Genomic DNA, 12911 nt, shown 5'->3' on the forward strand with positions numbered 1-12911 from the left:
ACGGGGCTGTTGGTGGAGTTCAGCAGAGGGGCTTTCAGCAGGGCCTGTTCCAATGGGAAAAGGGGTAATGGCTTCAGGCTGTAAGAGAGTTGATTTAAATTAAGTTAAGCAAGGATTTTTTGGCAGTAGGGCATCTTCATCCCTAGGTGAGGCTGGACAAGGCTCTGAGGAGCCTGCTCTGGTTGAAGATGTCCCCTGGCAGGAGGTTTGGGTTAGAAAGCCTTTAGAAGTCCCCAGGAGCCCCCAGCACCCTGTGAGCTCTCCATTAGCATTGCTGATGTGCCTGCCTTACAGTTCCAGGGGTGTCTGACACCCCAGAGGTGTCCAGCAGTCCTTGGGCACTGCAACCTAATGAGCTTTATCTCCCACCTCATAGTAATTGCAGAGCAGCTTCTCTTCTCTAATTAACGCGGAGCTACGTTACCGCGCCTGGCTAAAATGCAAAACCCCGCACGTGTCGCCTTACTCATAAATCATTTATTTACACCAAAGCAGCAAAGCACCTCATTAAATCCATTTCTGGGGTTCTGCTCTTCTCCTGTTTGCCCTGGTGTGGTGTTTTTTAGAAAGTGAGATGAGGCCAAGGAGAAGCACTGAGCTCAAGGGCTGCATCTGCTGGTCTCTGCCCTCCTGCTTTCTGTGCTCATGAACATTTAGACTTTCTATCCAACTCCCTCCAAAAACATTCATTTTTTTAAACTAACTTAGACTTTCTACCCAGCTCCCTCCAAAAACACTCATTTTTTAAACTAACTTTTGGAGGGAATTGGGTAGAAGGTCTAGGTTAGTTTAAAAAATGAACATTTTTGGAGGGAGTTGGCTAGAAGGTCTAAGTTAGTTTTAAAAGTTAACATTTTTGGAGGGAGTTGGGTAGAAGGTCTAGGTTAGTTTAAAAAATGAACATTTAGACCTTCTAGCCAACTCCCTCCAAAAATGTTCATTTTTAAAGCTAACTTCTACCCAATTCCCTCCAAAAGTTAGTTTAAAAAAATGAGCATTTTTGGACAAAGCTGGGTAGAAGTTCTAAGTTAGTTTAGAAACTGAACATTTTTGGAGGGACTTGGGCAGAAGGTCTAGGTGAGTTTAAAAAATGAACACTTTTGGAGGGAGTTGGCTAGAAGGTCAAAGTTAGTTTTAAAAATGAAGATTTTTTTGAAGGAGTTGGGTAGAAGACAGGAAGGAACAAAGGCAACACCCCTTGCTCTTTCTAGGCTGTTCATGGCTTCAGAAATTAATTAGAAAAGGATATTTTATGGATTTAGGGTTCCAACTTTGTGTCGGATGTGTTAATCAGGGCTACATTAGTCAGGCTTTCCTGGATTCCTCTGATATTTAGGTTTTTTCCAGGATTCCACAGACATTTAGGGGTTTTCCAGGTTTCCCCTGATATTTGGGTTTTTTCCAAGATTCCCCTGAAATTTCGGTTTTTTTCCAGGATTCCACAGACATTTAGGGTTTTTCCAGGATTCCCATGATATTTAGGGTTTTTCCAGGATTCCCCCGATATTTTAGGTTTTTTTCCCAGGATTCCCTTGATATTTGGGTTTTTTTCCAGGATTCCATTGACATTCTGGATTTTTCCAGGATTCCCCTGATATTCAGGGTTTTTTCCAAGATTCCCCTGATATTTCGGTTTTTTTCCAGGATTCCACAGACATTTAGGGTTTTTCCAGGATTCCCATGATATTTAGGGTTTTTCCAGGATTCCCCTGATATTTTGGGTTTTTTTTTCCAGTATTCCTCTGATATTTGGGTTTTTTCCAGGTTTCCCCCGATATCTGGGTTTTTTCCAGTATTCCCCTGATATTCGAGGTTTTTTCCAGGATTCCCCCAATATTTAGGTTTTTTTCCAGGATTCCCTTGATATTTGGGGTTTTACCAGGATTCCCCCAATATCTGGGTCTTTCCAGGATTCCCCCGATATTTGGGTTTTTTCCAGGATTTCCCTGATATTTGCGGTTTTTTTTTTTGTTTTTTTTTTTTTTTTTTTTTTTTTCCAGGATTCCTCTGATATTTGGAGTTTTTCCAGGATTCCCCTGATATTTAGGGGTGTGAACAGGATCCCATCCAGGCTGGAGCTCCTCTCCTTCCCCCTCCTGTTGTGGGCATGAGGAGAGAAGGACAGATATCAATAAAAGTCAATGAGACTTTCTGACAGACCAGCTTCTGCAAGGGAACTTTTTTTTTTTTTTTTTTTTTTTTAAAAAAAGGGGGCAAACAATGGATGGAGGAGAATTTGCATAAAACTCATTAGGAAAAAAGTACAAGTTTCATAAATCTTGTGATAAATTAATGCTATATGGTTCCGAACATGATGTATTAATTTCAGGATCAAACGAATGGGTCTGTGATCATTCTTGGTAATTATGAGGCAACCAGGCAGTTTGGAGAGGAAATTATTTTTAAGGGTTTTTTTTTTTTTTTTAAGAGCCGGAACCCTTTTTTCACCAGAAATACCTAACAGACCCAAACCCCTCCTTTTACACCTGCTCCTTTTCTTATCTCCTGGGTGCTTTATTTGATTTTATTTACTTCCCTCTTTCATGCTGGGGCAGCCTGGGGTGCTGCTGGTCAGGGAATTGCCCAGGGATGAGCATTTTGGGATTCTTCCCTCTTGTCCAGGCAGGTTTGGAGGCGCTGCAGCAGTGCTAAGGTGCACCAGTGACTTTGGCAGTGTGAGAAATGATCCTCGCTTCAAAAACTATTTCAATAGTTTATTGGAACCTTATCAAAAATGCAAAAGAAGACTGAATAGAGAAAATAGTACAGTGCTGGGAGCAGAAGATTTTTTTTTTTCTCCCCACCATGTGCTGATCCACAGAATGGAGGTTTCACCTTTTAATCCTTTAGACCCTCTCAAAGTACTGTCCAGTGACGGAATTTTACTTCCTTAAATCTTGATTGTAGGCCAGGTGCTCCAATAGTGACAAACTCCCAAATGTCCCAAACCCAGGTTTGGCGATTCCACAGTGTCACCCTGGTTTTTTAAGATTTTCTCAGCCTTCTGATATTTGCATTCTTGGACAACTTTCTCACACACTTTATATAAATAACTCATTGCTTTGCATTCTGTTATGGGAGAAGAGAAATTTGATGGGCTGCTGGTTTGTCCAGTGTCATTGGAGAGGTGGCACTGTCACCCTCCAATCCACTGTCACTTTTAGAAATCTATAAATGTTGGTAAAAAAGGAAATAAAAATTCCTTTTTTACCTTAGAAAAATCAACAAGCCCACGTTGTGTTGTTTCGTGTCTGGGATGGTGTTCACAGGGGTTCTTGGATGAGGGAAGAGACGAGGACCTGACTCCGTGTTTCAGAAGGCTGATTTATTATTTTATCATATATATCATAGTAAAACTATACTGAAAGAATGGAAGAAAAGATTTCATCAAAAAACTAGCTAAGAATAGAAAAGAAAGGAATGATAACAAAGGTCTGTGGCTCAGGCTTCCTGAAGCTTCTCCTCTCCAGGCTGAGCAGCCCCATCTCCCTCAGCTTCTCCATGCCCTGCGCAGACCCAGCACCAGCACGAAGCCACATGTCTAAAAGTGAGTTTGGAGAGCCTGTGTGGTACCTGTGCTGCTTTCACACCTGCTCAAGGTGGGTTTGGAGAGCCTGTGTGGTACCTGTGCTGCTTTCACACCCGCTCAAGGTGGGTTTGGAGAGCCTGTGTGGTACCTGTGCTGCTTTCACAGCTGCTCAAGGTGGGTTTGGAGAGCCTGTGTGGTACCTGTGCTGCTTTCACACCCGCTCAAGGTGGGTTTGGAGAGCCTGTGTGGTACCTGTGCTGCTTTCACAGCTGCTCAAGGTGGGTTTGGAGAGCCTGTGTGGTACCTGTGCTGCTTTCACACCTCTAAAGGCTGCTGGAGGGCATTTACTCTGTGTTAACCATGGACACAGATGTTGATTTTAATGGGGAGGATGGCAGCAGCCAGGGGCTGCATGCACAGCGTCTGCCAGGAGAGCCTCTGGAGTGTTTTAATGATAACGTGCAGAAATTTCAGTGTGCCATTGATATTTTTGTGGTTTTCCTCCCCTCATTTGTGTTGTAGGGTTAACCAGAGTGATCAGTCCTGAGCAAACCAGAGGAGCCCTCTGTAAATGGGGATGCTCAGCTCTTCTGTGCTGTGCTCTGCCTGTCTTACACAGCTTTGAAAGCCCTTTTAAACAGCATTAAGCACCTCTGAGAGCTGTGGGCAAGGCAGGCAGTGCCTCTCTCTGAGGTTTACCCACTGGCTGTCAGCTCTGCTCACGGATTCTGCCTCCACTCTGAGTCCCCACTTAAACAACCAAACACGGCAGAGAAATTACAGGCTCTGTCTCAGAGCATCTGAGGAGAAACTCTTCTGCTGTGCTTTTCGCTTCCCAGCTTGACAAACTCCCTCAGAAATGGTTTTGACTGCACAGATTTGTTTTCCCTCTTTCCTGTCACCTCTGTGTTTGGCTCCTTTCCCTGCCATACATGACAGCAGCTCGTGGTTCCTGCACCAGCTGGTCCAAGGCTTTTTCCTCGCACTATTAGTGAAAAAAATCTTTCTTTTTTTAAAATTTATTTATTGTGAAAGCCTTTCCCAAGAGGTGCTGGTGTCTGGCTGGCTCTGCAGTGCAGGAATTGGAGAGGAGGAGCTGGTGCTCCCTACCAGCAGCTGGAAGGAGGAACGTGTAACGCTGAGCTCACATTGAATTTTAGGAGTGGAAACTTCCCTGGCCAAGTCCCTTGGAAAGTTTTGGCTCAAGTGGTGGAGCCCTTTGTGGGAAGGAGGTCAGGGAGGATCTGTTGAGGCTGTGCTTGTGGAATGAGCTACCAGACACCTGCTTTGGGAGAGAGCCTCGGCATCAGGGGATTTGCAGTTCTGGTTCAGCCAGGGAGTGCAGGAATGGAGGTGGAGGGACCCTGGGGAGAAATGATCCTCAAAAAATTAAAAAAAAAAAATCCAAAAATTTTCAAAGGTTTAATGAAACCTTATAAAAAATAATACAGAAGACTGAATAGAGAAAACATTACAGTGCTGGGAGCAGAGGATTTTCCCCACCATGTGCTGCTCATCCACACAATGGAGGTTCCACCTTTTAATCCTTTAGACCTTCCCAAAGTTCTGTCCAGTGATGGAATTTTACTTCCTTGAATTTATATAACTATAAATCCATAAAACTTAACATAAATACATAATATTTGCCTTTTAATTGTGAGACTCAGCCGTGGCGTTGCTCATCTGTCACACCTGGAGCCTGCAAGAGCTGTGCTGAGCCCTGCTGGGCTTTGGTTGCTCTCCCACACTGGCATTGTCCCCTCCACATCAGGGTTTTCTGTGCACACTCAGCTCTGGGCTTGTGCCCTGCAGGAAACTGAGGAAGCCTCATTCCAAACGTGGGAGCAGCTCCTGTGACCTCCTGCCTGAAACCAGATTTTACTTTACTTCCTTTTCTTTCCCTCTCATTGCTCAGAGGCTGCTGAGCAGCACAGAAATATTGGCACTTCATCTTTTCTTTTCAAAATCTTGGGGGAAGCATCTCCAGAAGAGCTTTCTATTCCTCCTTTTTTTTTTTTTTATTTTTTTTTTTTTATATTTTCTGAGAGGTGAAAGGGAAAATGAATTAGAGGCAAAGGAAAGGGAGCAGGTGACAAATGAGAAGAACAGGGCTGGAATTTCAAGATCAAGTCCATCAAATCCCCTGCGATGAGGGGCCAGCCTGCTGTGCTGAACTGGGCTGATTGGAGAGGCTGTGCTGGGGTGAAAATGGGAATGGGGCTGGGCTGGCCCATCTCCCTCACAGGGAAAAAAGGGAGCCCAAAAAACATACTCTATTCGCAGGGAAGCCCCAAAAAAGGAAGGAATGGTGCATCTGACTCCATGTTCTCAGAAGGTTAATTAATTACTTTACTATAATATAGTATACTATACTATATATACTATACAATTATTTTATTATATTATACTATACTATATATACTGTATTATATTATTATTTTATTATACTATATTATACTGTACTGATTATATTATATTATATTATATTATATTATATTATATTATATTATATTAATCTAGATAGAGATATTATATCTATATATATAGATATATATTATGCATACCTATATATAGATCTATATATTATATAGATATGATATATCTATATTCTATTATACTATTATACAATACTAAAGAATAAAGATACTATACTAAAGAATACAGAAAGGATACAGACAGAAGGCTAAAAAAATAATAATAAAACTTGTGACTCTTTCCAGAGTCCTGACACAGCTTGGCCCTGATTGGCCAAAGAGTGAAAACAACTCACACTGAAATCCAATGGAACAATCACCTGTGGGTAAACAATCTCCAAACACATTCCTCATGAGCACAACACAGGAGAAGCAAATGAGACAAGAATTGTTTTCCTTTTCTCTGAGGCTTCTCACCTTCCCAGGAGAAAAACCCCGGGCAGAGGGATTTTTCCAGAGAATGTGAATGGCACAGAAATGTGGTGGAAGTTTTACTTTTGGAAGTTCAGTGTGGTGGTACTGAAATGATTTTTAACTGATTTTCTGCTGGGTTAATGAGTTGCTGAGGGGTTGGTTCCCTGTGCCAGCTTGTGGCCTTGGTGGAGAAGCCAAAATGTGGTGGCTGTGCCCACAACAAATGACCCAGAGCTCACTGGGGGAGAAACCGGTTGCTAAAATCAGGATTAAATGTTAAAATCAGGATTAAAATGCTTTTCATATTAAAGCAGAGCTGATGCCTCAATTCCTGAGCCCAAAAGCCATTGCAGAAATTCCTATTAACTCCACATGGGTATGAATCAGCTCTCTCAAAAGAGAAGCTTATTAGGCAATTAATTACAAACCTGCCCCTTGTCTGCCCTCCATCCCAGCCCAGCCCCTTCCTGCTGCCCCGGGTCAGCACCTGCATCTTTCCCTGGGGCTCTGCACTTTCCAGAACCTTCCGCGAGCTCTGGGATCCTTCCAGAGACTGGGTTTGAGTTTGTTTTTTATCCCTTTTCATCCTCCTCTGGAGAGCAGAACCAGTGGAGATGAACTGCTGGGGTGCAGGCCCTGTTCCCACTTTCCTCCTTGGCAAAGTGGAAGGGCAAGAAAAATGTAAAGGAAAATGCATATGTTCACAGCTGCAACTGCTGAGACCAGGGCTCCTCAACGGGATGCTAAAGTGCCCCCGAAAACAGCCAAACCTAAAAAAATATATATATATATAATAAAACCAGATCAGGAAGAAAACAACAGCAAAAAGAAAAAAAAAAAAAAAAGGCTCCTGAGGTCAATCAAAGTTCAACACTTGGAGAAAGAAGAAAATCTGTGTATGTGCGAGAAAAGAGGGAGAAGTAGCTGTGATTGAGAGAAAGGAGGCACAGGGAGACGAGATAAATTCTGATTATCTGCTGGAATCAAGACACTTAAGTGCCCTGTCTGATTCCTGAGGGGAAACAAATGGAGCCCATAGCTCTGTGCTGCAGGAAGACCATTTGTCCCTGTTCCCTCAACCCTTGCTGGGGCTGCAGGAGGCTCCAGCACCACCCTGGGCAGGGATGGGAGCTGTTCTCCTTTGGGATGTGCTGCAAGTCCTGCCCAGCCTTCCTGGTCATGGGGGAAAACAGGAGAAAATCAATCACTGCTATAAATTGGTGCTGAAGAAATCAATGGGAAGTGACCTGAACAAACTTTGGTCACCGTGGTGGTGGAAGTGGTGAAGCTTTAATACCACACTCCTAAAGTTAGGGCAAAAACTTGGAGCAAAGTGTTTGTGAAGTCTCATTTCCCATTTCAGGCCTGGGATTCTTCTTGTCTCCTATTTATTTGTTGTTTTTGATCTGTATTTCGTATATTTGCAATGCTTTTTATTTTCTGAACGAGGTGCTCTGAAGTAGGATGGTGATTTCTGCCTGGCTGGGAGATAAGGGGAAGGGATAAAGAGCTCTTAGGTTTTGGTGCCTCATTTGGGAGGGTTTGTTTAAAATGGGGTTTTTCCCTGCTCACACTGCTTCTGAGCTGTCCCTGTCTAAGCTCGAATTAAGGTTGTTGTTTCTAACAAATCAAAGCACAGAGAAACTGAGGAATCTGTCAGATTTGTTCCTTTTGGAAAGGCCCTGCCCAGCCTTCCTGATGATGGGGGGAAAATAGGAGAAAATCAATAAATGCAATAAATTGGTGCTGAAGAAATCAATGGGAAGTGACCTGAACAAACTTTGGTCACCGTGGTGGTGGAAGTGGTGAAGCTTTAATACCACACTCCTAAACTTAGGGGGGAAACTTGGAAAAAAACTTGGAGCAAAGCAATTGTGAAGTCTTATTTCAAGCCTGGGTGTCTTCTTGTCTTCTATTTATTTGTTAGTTTTGTATTTCATACATGCCCTGCCTCCTTCTCCAGCTTGTCCTGAATTTAGGAATTCAATTCCCTGGAAGTCGTTGCAGTGCAGAGAGAGAAGAGTTAAATATTAAATTATTGTTAATTTAGTTATTTATTTATTAGTACAACTGGGTTTGCAACTCACAGACCACAAATGCTATTAAAACTGGCACAAGGTTTTCCTATTCAGCAAGAATTTTGAGATCCTTTATCTTCAAAAGATGTGCAACCAAGACCTTTTGGAGTATTTGCTGTTCTGGAGGGAAATTATGACCAAATGATTGTTTTGGGTTTTTTTAATGGGATGTAAAGGGTGGAAACCTGTTCTCTATTTAAATAAAACTGGGCAGAATAAAGAGGCATGATCCTGGATTTAATTTGTCCTAGTTATGGCTTTCCCAGCCACGGAGACTGAGTGTCTTTCTTTCCTCTTGGGGCAAAGGAACCTTTGCTAAGGATGGCTTTGAGCATCCTCCAGCATCAAATCAAGCTGCTGCCTTGTTTTATATCAGGCTTTCCTTTACAAGGTCTGAGAAAGTGAAGGGGCTTGGTGTGCGTGGGGTTGGCTGCATGGAGAGGTGGGAACGCTGCAGGTGAACACTCTGATCGCAGGCTGGACAAAGCCGCTTGTTTCTGTCTGTATCCAAAATGCCTTTGGTTGTCACCCCTCACTCACTGCACCTGTTGGTGGAATTAATGTTGTTTGGGGGTTTTTTTCCCCCCAGCGGTTCATCCTAGCTGCTCCTTTTAAAACAAAACCGCTGCTCCTCCTCCAAACAGGAATTTGGGTTCGGGCACTTGCTCATTGCTCACTATCACATTTTGTCCTCTCCGTGGATGTGCTCGAGATGGCCTGAGTCATCTCACTCCTCTTAGTCATAGATGAGGCAGTTCAAGCTTTTAAAGCCTTTTTCTTTTAAAGGAAAGGCATTTCTGCTAACTCTTGGAATTTTTTGTCTTCCTCTTGAGTCCAGTCCTGAAGGTCCAAGCAGCTGTAGCTCTGCAGCCTTGGCAGAAGCAGCTTTTTAGCCTAAAAGCCACTCCTGACTTCCCCAAGAGCCCTGTGGCTCTGCAGAAAGGGTGTGCAACCTCTCCTTGCATGCTTGGAATTAATAAATTTTTCCCAAAAGACTTCAAATTTCCAAGGGCTTCACCTGGCTGCTGGGTCCCCCCTGTTATGTGTCACCTCAGCAATTTTACATCCCAGTGTGATGTCCCCAGTGAGGTTGGTGGCCTTGGGACCTGCCAGGCCAGCTCCTCACTCAAAATGTTCTTCACCAATGTCCTAGGGCACTAAATCTTTAATCACAAAGTCACTCAGGGCGAAGGCAAATGCCTCGCAGAAATCTATTATTTCTTCTTTATCTGCCAAAGTTGTACTCTCATCAAAGAATAAAATCAGGTTTGTTTGACAAGCTCTATTTTCCATAAAATCGTGTTGACTGGCATTAATTATGTTCCTATCATTTAATTCTTTATTAATGGAATCTCATATTGGCTTTTTCCATTATTTCAGCAGTGATTGATGTCTCACCAATGGATTGGGAATTGCCTGGCTCTCTCTGCTCTCCAAACTGTGCTGCTGCTTTTTGCCCTCTGCTCTGCTGGAGCTTCCCTCAGTATCCCAGAGGGATGAAATTTGGGCATCTCTTCTCCTTGGCCAGGGGATCTGGGGGCATGGTGGCTCACACAGACCGTGCCCCCCATCCTCAAATCCACGTGGCCATGGAGGAATCTCATCCTCATCCTCATCCTCATCCTCATCCTCATCCTCATCCTCATCCTCACCCTCATCCACCCCATCCTCAAATCCACGTGGCCATGGAGGAATCTCATCCTCATCCACCCCATTCTCAAATCCATGTGGCCAAGGAGAAATCTCATCCTCATCCTCATCCTCATCCTCATCCTCATCCTCATCCTCATCCTCATCCTCATCCTCATCCACCCCATTCTCAAATCCATGTGGCCAAGGAGAAATCTCATCCTCATCCCCCCCATCCTCAAAGGATTTCATCAGAAGGCTAGCTAAGAAAAGAATAGCAAAGAATGATAACAGAGGTTTGTGTCTCGGACAGAGAGTCCGAGCCAGCTGACTGTGATTGGCCATTAATTAGAAACAACCACATGAGACCAATCCCAGATGCACCTGTTGCATCCCACAGCAGCAGATAACCATTGTTTACATTTTGTTTCTGAGGCCTCCCAGCTTCTCAGGAGGAAAAATCTTAAAAGAAAAGATTTTCCATAAAAGATGTCTGCGACCCCTGCCCTCTGACCAGCTGTGTGCTTTCAGCGTTTCCTCTTCTCTGCCTGGTTTTGCTCACGGTTTCTCTCCTCTTTGTGTCTCCCAGGCTCCTCAGTGGCCCAGCTGCTGGCCAGGGACCTGGACAATGACCCCCTGGTCTATGGGGTGGTCGGGGAGGAGGCCAGCCGCTTCTTCGCCGTGGAGAGCCTCACCGGCGTGGTGTGGCTCCGGCAGCCCCTGGACAGAGAGGTAAACTGGGCATGAACCACAGAAATGGTGGCTCTCCATCCTCTCTGAGAGCTGGGGTGGGCGCTGCTCCCTGCTGGAGGCGGGGATCTGGGTGTGATCTGTGCTTCTCCAGGTCCGTGGGGACGTGGGCAGTGAACAGCCTGCTCTGGTTTCATCTGACCTGGTGGTTTTCCTGGGTGCTAGAGTAGCACCTGTGGGTCTGTCTTGGCTTTTGGTTGTTAATTACTGCCCCCAGATGTGCAGGATGTCTCTGCTTCAGCCCACACAACTGAAGAACAACTCAGAGCTCTTCAGTTTTCAGTCTTGAAGTTGTTTATTAATTCTTATCCATAGAATCTATATCTCCGAGGTCTGCTCAGCAGGGCAGCCACAGGCACTCTCTGTGTTGTCCTTTTACACTACAAACTACCTATAACATATTTACACTTAATTCCCAATACCCATCACCTGTGTTAGACAGTGAGCTTCTGCTCTAAACCAATCCCAAAGTGCCAGCATCACAGCAGAAAAGGGAGAACAAGAAGAAGAAGTAGAAAGTCTGGACACGCCCAAGTTCCTCCATCTTGTCCCCAAAACCCCCGTACAAAAAATCCTAAAATCTACATTTTCACCCTGTGATCATTTTGTCATTACACCATTCAAACCTGTGTGACTTTCAGGTCCTCATACAAAGCTGGTAACTTGCTCCAGGGGTCACAATCAAATCCCCAGGTGTTCTGGGCAGCGTGCCAGGGTGTCTGAGCCCCCTGGCAGGGTCCTGGCAACTCCGGACACCCAGAGGGATGTAATGAGTTCCAACAGGTCTGAAAGTAAAGGAATTAATAGGTGCAGGTGGTCTACCAAGGAGCCAGGCTGCTCCCACAGCCAGGGAAATGTGCAGGCTTCCTCTTTAAATCTCTGTGCCAATTAAATCCTTTACTATTTAGAACAGCGTGTCAAGAGATGTGAGGTATCCCTGCTTATTCAATCTCATCAAGACTTTTCATCCTCTTGTGGATTCAGGCTGCTGGATGCTAAATTTGGCAGGATCCTTGCCTCAAAGCTGTTTCACCACCCCTATTTTCAATGGCAGCTTTGGTGTGCAAGGCTGGAATCCCATCCAGGTGCCTGCTTTGCTAAAACCTTGGCCCTTTCTGCTTTCCTGGAGCAAGGAGGAAGTGATAGCAGGAAGACTGGGAAAATATGATGTGATTTGGGCAAGGTGCATAATTTCCCCTGTGTTTAGTGCTGCCTTGGCCAGCAGCAGCCTTGGGAAGATCAAACCCATTAACGCACCTCTGGTGCTCCCAGTCAGAGCCAGGCGGGCATTGGCATGCAGAGGAGCGGGGATGCTCTCGGGCTGGGGCTGGGGGGAAGGCCAAACCCAATTTCACAGTGTTAGGAGCGAGACTTTGGGAAAAATAAAGTGCTTTTCTTCACCCCTCTCCCCTCTGCCTCCCCGTGCCAGCAGCGGCCGGCCTGAGCCATAAATCTTCCCTCACCCTAATGCCTCCTGCTTCCCCACATTTCCCATGCCAGCCTCAGGCCCAGGAGGGTGATCAAGAGATTTTAGGTGCCTTGTGGGGAGGGCAGGAGCTGGGCAGAGCTTGGACGGGCACAGCTGATCCCTCAAAGTAGATGTGAGACAGCGAAGGCAGAATGGATGTGGGGAAGGTGTAAAGGATGCGTAAACAACAATTTATGGTGGAGGAAGCAGTCAGAGGGAAGGGATGGAGATGGGCACAAAAAACACTGGATGCACGTGCTTAAAAAGTCAGGGGGGAAAAAGCCACTGAGGAGAAGTGGTGGGAAGGGGGAAGGCAGAGGTGAATTCTTGTCCTGTGGAGCAGAAAGAAGGGAAAAGGAGCCATAGAAAGGTAAATGATGCAGGGAAGGATGAGCTAGAGAAAAAGAGCAAATGTAGAGAGGCAAAATGAATTTTAAAAGATTTTTTTTGTACTCCTATGAAGATTAGAAGGAAAACGGATTTCTAGAAAAACGGCAGACCCCGAGGCTAAAGAATTGTGTTAAAATAATTTGAGAGACAGCAGTTGGTACGTGGAAGCTTCCTCTGAT

General features: G+C 44.8%; 1 protein-coding gene across 1 annotated transcript in view; it reads left to right on the top strand.

Annotated features, from left to right (window-relative positions):
- CDH23 (cadherin related 23) overlaps positions 1 to 12911 on the top strand; it is a 223341-nt gene that overhangs the window by 38098 nt on the left and 172332 nt on the right. The window contains 1 exon segment of the mRNA XM_058810630.1: positions 10714 to 10856. Within this exon segment, the coding sequence (XP_058666613.1) occupies positions 10714 to 10856 (143 nt within the window).

This window comes from Ammospiza caudacuta, chromosome 9, assembly GCF_027887145.1.
Source record: "Ammospiza caudacuta isolate bAmmCau1 chromosome 9, bAmmCau1.pri, whole genome shotgun sequence".
In the NCBI taxonomy this organism is placed as follows: Eukaryota; Metazoa; Chordata; class Aves; order Passeriformes; family Passerellidae; genus Ammospiza; species Ammospiza caudacuta.